The sequence below is a fragment of the Schistocerca piceifrons genome, chromosome 9 (genome assembly GCF_021461385.2).
Source record: "Schistocerca piceifrons isolate TAMUIC-IGC-003096 chromosome 9, iqSchPice1.1, whole genome shotgun sequence".
NCBI lineage: Eukaryota > Metazoa > Arthropoda > Insecta > Orthoptera > Acrididae > Schistocerca > Schistocerca piceifrons.
Genome location: NC_060146.1, coordinates 164951983 through 164960062, shown reverse-complemented (window position 1 = coordinate 164960062; position 8080 = coordinate 164951983). Strand labels below are relative to the sequence as shown.

At 42.4% G+C, this 8080-nt stretch overlaps 1 protein-coding gene across 1 annotated transcript; it reads right to left on the bottom strand.

The window, feature by feature from the left end:
• Positions 1 to 231: 231 nt before the first annotated feature.
• LOC124716809 lies at positions 232 to 891 on the bottom strand. Its single transcript, XM_047243359.1, has one exon. It carries the CDS (start codon positions 889 to 891, stop codon positions 232 to 234), a length of 660 nt encoding a protein of 219 aa, XP_047099315.1.
• Between the last annotated feature and the right edge of the window lie 7189 nt (positions 892 to 8080).

The window sequence follows — 8080 nt, the reverse complement described above, 5'->3', positions numbered from 1 at the left end:
CTGATAGGTGTGTGGATACTTTTGATCAGATAGTGTAAACTGTAGACTGTACCTCAGAAACTTCCGATGAGTCTTGATGCAGGTACACAACTCCTCATGTATACCTGAAGACCTTTCGACAACTGGTTCTCGATCATCGAAAGAAGTCTTCCTGTACTCGCTGCTGCGAGACAGTCTGGTCAGGCGGGAGCTTAGTATCTCAAACTGGGCAGAGATATGGCTCATCACCCCTTAAAAGTACAGCTCGACGTTGATCGTGATGAGGCCAGCGGCTTCCGTCGTGTAGGTCTGCAGGAAGAACACAAACCAGTAGTGAACGGCGTCCGGAGCCTTCAACCAAGGAAGCTGAACGAAGGGCAGTCGCCTGGTCTCAGAGTCCTCCAGTAGCGGCACCATCGGCCAGTAGACGCTCACCACCCCAAAGTAGAGGTTCACCAGTACTGTCATCACCAGTGTCCGCCTGTGGGCCTCCTCGAAGACAGGTACAGACTTCATCTGACCCCAGGACCCTCCCTGTTCCAGGATCAAAGCGTCGAGGCGATGCACGAGCCGGTTGAAGTCTGGCTGGTAGCACAGGAGGAGCAGCGCCTTCGTCAAGCCGGTGACCATCGGTAGGAATGCCGTCAGGGCGGAGGTGACTTCTTCCAAGCCCTCCAGGAGGCACGTGCCCACGACGCGCATGGCCAACGAGACCGCTATGGACACCAAGCTGAGAACGGTGTAGGCTCGGTACAGCCAGGAGTCGCTCAAGGGCCACTGTCCAAAGAAGCTCAGGATGCGGATGTTCAGCTTGAGAGGATTCTGACCACTCTCTCGCCACGACAGGTGATGAGATTGTGTCCACATCTTCGGTTCCTCCACTTCACCACCACATCCTTCATCTTTCTTCATTCCGAAGCAAAGGGTTCCATCCAATGTAGCCTCAACAAAGGCGACTTTCACGCCTGACCTTTTCCACAGTCCAGACTTTAGAGCCGGTTCTTATTCGATGTAAACTCGTCGATGGCGGTAAAGTATCGAATTCTGCTTGTGATTCTCCGGTAGCTCTTACGAAACTTGCGCGGAATTAAACTTGGAGCTTTGATCTGTTGTTTCAAGTACTGCGAGGGGGCGTCTACCTGATTAATTCGAGAGCAGCAAAGTATATACTGGTGGAAGGAGTTTTAAGCGCCTCTGCGCAGTACCGTCACTCTCTTATTCTACACGTTCTCTATTCTTCTTCAGAATACACACGCCATCGTGGCAATCTAAGGATCAGAAAACATTTGAGGTGTGTAACAGTGGAATGAAAATTTCAGAATCTCCCTAATGATCAAGTATCTGTCGAAACGAAAGAGCAATCTTCCTTTCTACCGCCGTAAATATTTTATTGTTTTTCTCTCTGACCTGGCGCAGAAAGAGCAGTCGTTAAGATGGCGTGACATTAAAGACGGCGCAGGAGCCTCTTACTTTTCTCAGCGGAAACAAAAAAATCAATAAAGTTGAATATTGATTTTGCGTCAGTCTGGTGACTGATACAAATCAAATGGCATATACTATATACAAGGTCCGTACAAAATTTATTGTCTACGGTTGAATAAAGCAAATAAATATGGTTACGAACATTACATACTCCCTTCACGAAGCGTTACGAGAACTTTACTTCCCGCTCTCAGGAGTCTTTCTACAGCACACAATAAAGCTTTCACAGCTTAAATCCTCCAACCAAATATTTCTTTAAAACAGTTATGTTCCATATACACTTGAGCAGTTTTTTTTTAAAATGTGCAGATTTTTCTGTAGAGAGATTGCAGTTCCCTGTATTTTCTCCTTCTACATTTACGGCGGAGACTGGCACTTCTGGAAGCTCTTGAGTTTGCCTCTTCCACTTCCTTCCCAAAGATATTAACCGTCTCTGATTCTCAAACCGCAGAGCGGTTCTAGGCGCTGCAGTCTGGAACCGCGCGACCGCTACGGTCGCAGGTTCGAATCCTGCCTCGGGCATGGATGTGTGTGACGTTCTTAGGTTAGTTAGGTTTAAGTAGTTCTAAGTTCTAGGGGACTGATGACCTCGGAAGTTAAGTACCATAGTGCTCAGAGCCATTCTCAAACCATCCTTCAAAATATTCAACATCGGGGAAGAAACGAAACATGTAACCGCTATTTCTTGTATGCAGTTTCGGAATATATTTGGAGCACCAATCCATATGCTGTGGGTGGCTTCCCGCACAAGCATCCTATATAATGAGCAAGCTGATGCATTGGCCAAGCAAGCGACATCTTTAGGCACTGTCCTGGATCTAGAATTACCTTACACAGCCTACCTACGTGAGGTCAAGCGTCACGCCAACCAATAATGGCAACAGATGTGAAACGTTTCCCAGCAAACGAAAGGCGGTTATTACGCAGCGCTTCAACCTCGGAATCCTTCACAGAATTGTTTCATAAGGACACATGAAGACCGATACACGATTTCTACTTTCATAAGACTTCGTTTCAAACACGCCTCTTTTCCTTAACCTCTACACCGAATCAGCGTTTACGCTTCGCCGGCATGTGAGTGTGAACCTGAGTCGGAAGCTGATGTCAACTACATCTTGTTTATGTGTCCCAGATTTCACTGCGAACGGTTGGGCTTTCTGAAGACTTTGCTGAGTATGGTACACCACCTTCCTCAATCAGCTATTTCTCTTCTATTTACCAAAGCTATATGCCTTTGTCAAGTGACTGTTAAGTTCCTTAAGAGTACTGGGTCAACCGAAGACTGGGATACAACTCATCGACTTTGACCAATGACGTCATATTTTGTTCATAGATATTTATTTGTTTATTTTCGAGTCATAAATACTAAATCGGTTATCTTCTATGGCGAAGCATCATTATCGTAAATGGAAATATATTATTAAGAGACAGATATTGAGTACGGTTCTTGTCGCTTGTGGTAATTTTAAATCGTTTGTGTACATGTTTTGAATTATACCTTTGTCGGGTCTAGTGAAGCAGGGGATACAACCCGTCGGCTTTGAACAATGACGTCATTCCTTAGTCATAGATAGTAATGTCTTCACTTCGAGGCATAGATAATAAAGCAGTTCTGTGTTTTAATAAGCGCTATCATTAAAATAATTGAATGTGAATCTAAAAGCGTTCGCTTGATATTAGATACAGATGCTTCAGTAGCTGATAAGTGTTTATTGGCTTTTTTAAAAAAAAATCTCACGAGATAGAATAAACTGATCCTAAGGTACAGATGCTTCAGTAGCTGAAAAGTGTTTTTTTGCTTTTAAAAAAAATCTCACGAGATAGAATAAACTGATCCTACTTTATTAAGCAATCAATAAAAAGCAAAAGACAAGTGAAACACAAAGGTTAAATAAACAATCAAAACATATAAAATGAAACAGGTTGCAAATGTAACGTACGTGTATTTCCACCTATTCGTAAGTAGGATCAGTTTATTATCTCGTGAGATTTTTTTTAAAAAAGCCAAAAAACACTTATCAGCTACTGAAGCATCTGTATCTTAGGATCAGTTTATTCTATCTCGTGAGATTTTTTTTTAAAAGCCAAAAAACACTTATCAGCTACTGAAGCATCTGTATGTTCTAATGGGTGCGGGAGTTCCGACTCACACCCACCCACCTCCCCAGGAGTCGGAACTCCCGCACCCATTAGAAGATACAGATGCTTCAGTAGCTGATAAGTGTTTTTTGGCTTTTAAAAAAAAAAATCTCACGAGATAGAATAAACTGATCCTACTTTATGTTAGTAATAGCGGAGACGAAATAAACAGCACATCTACGATTTGTATCCCGTGTTCCACTTAGGGTTTACTGAAGCGGAGGATACATCGTTCAGGTGAAGAACAGGACAGTAATGCTAGTGAAAACGAAGAAATCGCCTTACGACAAACTCGTATTCCGGACTGTACTTAAGCAACACACTTCGAATGAGCTTTTAATTTGTATCGGGTTTCATTTGCGGTTTAGTGAAGCAGGGGATACATAGTTCAAGTGAACAACAGGACAGCAATGCTAGTTGAAACTAAGAAATCGACTATGCTGAACTTATATCCCGTACTGCACTTAAGCAATACAGTTCGAAAGACTTTCGAGATACAACTGACATACATGTAACGTGATGTATTCTTTGCTAGTAATTTCATTCATTTCTTTCCATTGTAATTTGCGGAGAAATACTAAGATACAAACACGCGATATCGTTAACGTGAAAATACTACTGGCCCTTACATATGTGAAATAAAGTTTATCTCTCTCGCATTCCTTTGTTTCTCAACATTCTCCTCAACTCTTTCATCTTTGTAATACATGCTCTCTGGTGACTTGTGACGTCACTGTTCAAAGCCGACGGGTTGTATCCCATGCTACACTAGACCCCTTTTGTCAGATCGTGAGTCGTTCCAGTTGCTGTTTGCTCTGCATTTGATTCGTATCGTATTCTGTGTAGGTCAGCCGAAGAACAGGGTACTGGTACTAGGAAAAGCAGAAAAGGCGCCCTGCATAACACTGGGATCCTGTACCCCAGCTGAACTACCAAGGTTGTATCCTATTCTTCAGTTGGCCTATATTAGTCAGCTTAAGTAGAGGATACAAATTTTATATTTGACGTTCTAAATATGGGTTTATGTGATGTGTATCGACGATTTGTTTTCTCTGCGCTACAGTCGTTTGTTTCTCAACATTCGTCTATGCTTTTAAATCTTTGCAATCCATCATTTGTAACTTTTAACAGCATTGGTCGGGATGGGTTGTATCCCCTTTTTCGATAGCTCCAGAGTGCTGGGCACAATCTGTAGGTTTCAGTGGTGTACATATTCTATTTTTGTGTCTTGTTTCTGAAGATATTCCAGGGATGGTGTGAACTGTAACTAATCACAATTTTTACTACCTATTCATCTGATTGTTGCAAAAATATAGTGAAAACAGCTGTGACGGTTTGAGCTTTCTCTACTTGTAGATATGCATTTCTGTATTCTTTTATTCAGTTCTATCTAGATTATAACTATGTGCTATTGATGGAAAAATCGAGTTGCTACTCGGAAGGTAAAAAAAAAAAAGTTCAAACCTCTGAGCACACACTGCGACCGTCCGTCGGAAACAGTGCGACGGCACCAAGAGTTGTGACGTCACTTGCGTGTCGGTTACTTCGTTGTTGGCGCTTGCGCGAATGGCACTAGCTTTGCAAACTATCCCGCATTTCCCTGGAAACCTCGTATATTGACTACTCTTTTTTTTCAGATTCAGTGTCCCATATTATTTCGAATCCATCCCGTATTTCTCTATTTGCAATGGTAGTGAAAATAATTTGCGGTCTAGGGCGCTGCAGTCATGGACTGTGCGGCTGGTCCCGGCGGAGGTTCGAGTCCTCCCTCGGGCATGGTGGGTGTGTTTGTCCTTAGGTTAATTTAGGTTGAGTAGTGTGTAAGGTTAGGGACTGATGACCTAAGTAGTTAAGGCCCATAAGATTTCACACACATTTGAACATTTGATTTTGAAAATAATTTGTCTCGCCTGACACTACAAAGACTTTCCTTACAATCTCTGGTTCTGTGGTGAATAAGTAAAGCGGTAACAGAGCTTAAATTACGAGTGTGACTACCGACTGGAAATCTGGAAACTCGAGCAAGGACCACATCACGCCAAGCTAGGGACAGTAGCGGCTAGTGTGTATGCATTCTGGCTGTTCACAAATTTTTAGATTGAGATAAACATGAGGGTGCGAAATTAATAGCATCTATTGTATAACAGTTATGCCTATCAACAAATTTGTACAACTATGCCACTGCTAATAATAATAATAATAATGATAATGATAATAATATGGATAACTTGTCTGAAAAAAGAAAGACTTATTTTTGTGGAATTTTGTTGTTTTGTATATAATTAAGTACAGTTTAGCGCAAGAGAGAAATAGAGTTTAAGCTTTCACAACTCTCCGTTTAGCAGTTTCGTGCACGTGCTTTTTTTATTTCTTCGGACAAATTTGCAAGATCCCTAACGCACGTAATAGTTAACGAATTAACTTCTGGGTTGAAAATCAGACATTCTTGCATGCCCACAACAACTCACGCTTATTACATACTTCTTTGTTCAATGTCTCTTGCGGTCGTGCTTATTTGATTTCGTTCGTCCACAGCTCGTGGTCTCGCTTCACGAACACGGGGTCCTGCGTTCGATTCCCAGCGGCATCAGGGATTTTTCACTTGCCTCGAGATAACTGGGCGTTTGTGTTGTCATAATTTCATCATCATTCATGAAAGTGGCGATACTGGACTGAGCGAAGACTGGGAATTTGTACGGGCGATGATAACCGCGCAGTTGTGCCCCCGACAAACCAAAAAATCAGTCATCGTATATGATTTCGTCACTTTCTCAGTCAACGGATCTGGTCTGGGAGGCCCTAGTTACGCTGCGGTTAAATTTTCGTGGTAATTTTCTTTTGTGTTCAACAAACCTCATGTTGACACTGCACACAAAAGTCGATTCCACCACAGTAAACAACCAACTCCAAATACAAACAACCGTTTTTGGAAATAATGAAATTCAAGTAGTAGTGTCTACTCTTTATCAACCTGGTTATTTGACTAGAATACAGATGAGGCGCAGAGAACCGTAAGGGCCACAAACATACCGTCGTCAATCCCGTATTTGAGTGACTACAAGAGAAACCAGTGAGACATTTTCGTGAATAGTCATATATACTGTATAATGTGGGCAACAGATAAACCTGGAATGGCATAAGATCAACACATGTCAGAAGCAGGAATAAATGCAATAGTCTCACAATCGACGATAATGTTCTTTATGGTTCTCAGTGCCTCAAGTGGATTACAGTATGATACTCGTAAAATCCAAAACAGAATATATTATATCGCTTTCAGAATACCACAAAGTAGGTTTTTCTGTCTGTATAAGTACAACACATTTCTGCTCTAACTTTACCATGAAATGAATGAATGGGCACATCTGAGGAGTGTGCTATGGTGTAGCGAGATTTATGCCAAACGAATGGGGGAAAAAAGTCTGCTGCAGTGTGCTGCCACCTGGTGGCATTGGTGTAAACTTGTAGTTCAGTAGTTCAGTAGTTCTGCACATCATGAACTGTGCACATTATCTATTAAATCCGTAGGTATTTGGTCCGTAACGCAATTACGTCACGCCCAGTTGCGATGCGCAAAAGCTGAAGCTGTTCTCGGGACCGTGACGTCAAGTTTTACGGAGTCTATAGGGGTAACAGTGTAACGCGACGCGGTTGATTTATTGCAATATATTTCAGATTGTCGCCTGTACATTACGCGGACTCGCACACGCTACGTGGACATTCGCGCGCCGGAGATCACCGCCATCAGTGTTTCGTGTGTGCCGTCGTGTTTAGTGTTCAATGTTCATCGTCACACTCCCTCGTTCACCAGTGCCATTGTCATCTTCAGTGTTTGTGCGTCGTCTCATCAGTTAGCAGTGTGGATTATCGACGAGTGTGAACGGCTCCGTGTTTGTCTCTATGTGTCTCCTGTTTTATTGCCCACCTTTCTGTAACTTCTGTGTCTTCTCCTGTTTTTGCTGCTTGTTTATTCTATGGCTGAAGAGCAGCGTAGTGTGCTGCTGACAGCCTGCCTATTGTACAGGCTTTAAAATAACAATAAAGTAAAAAAAAACTGTACATTACGTTTAGCAACATTCAGAGAAAAGTAACCAGTAAAACCGCAAAGTGTGAAAAGTTAGTGTGTTCAGTTGCTCTTCCACAACAGCCGCCACTGGCTAGAGAATGTGAACATTATTCTCGTCAGATTCGGATTTTGTCATTTCTTATTTTAAAACGAGTAGCGATGAAGATAGGGTGAAAGCACCGCGAAGAGAAAAAAAGTGTTTACCGTTCATTTTGAGAGGAAACATATTCCTAGATTCGTCTTGTAATAGCTAACTGTCTCAAACCCTTCTTTTGGATCTGCAAACGAGAATTCAGTGTGGCGCACTGCGAAAATACCGACTGTACTGAGCATTCTCAAATTTGAAGATCACTTGCCAGTGCCAATGGGGACTTAGATGCCCCTTTGTCTGTTCCGAGCTAAAACTGTATCTCC

Excerpts from the sequence above, each read along its gene's own strand:
- LOC124716809 (XM_047243359.1), bottom strand. The coding sequence starts at position 891 with ATGAAGAAAGATGAAGGATGTGGTGGTGAAGTGGAGGAACCGAAGATG.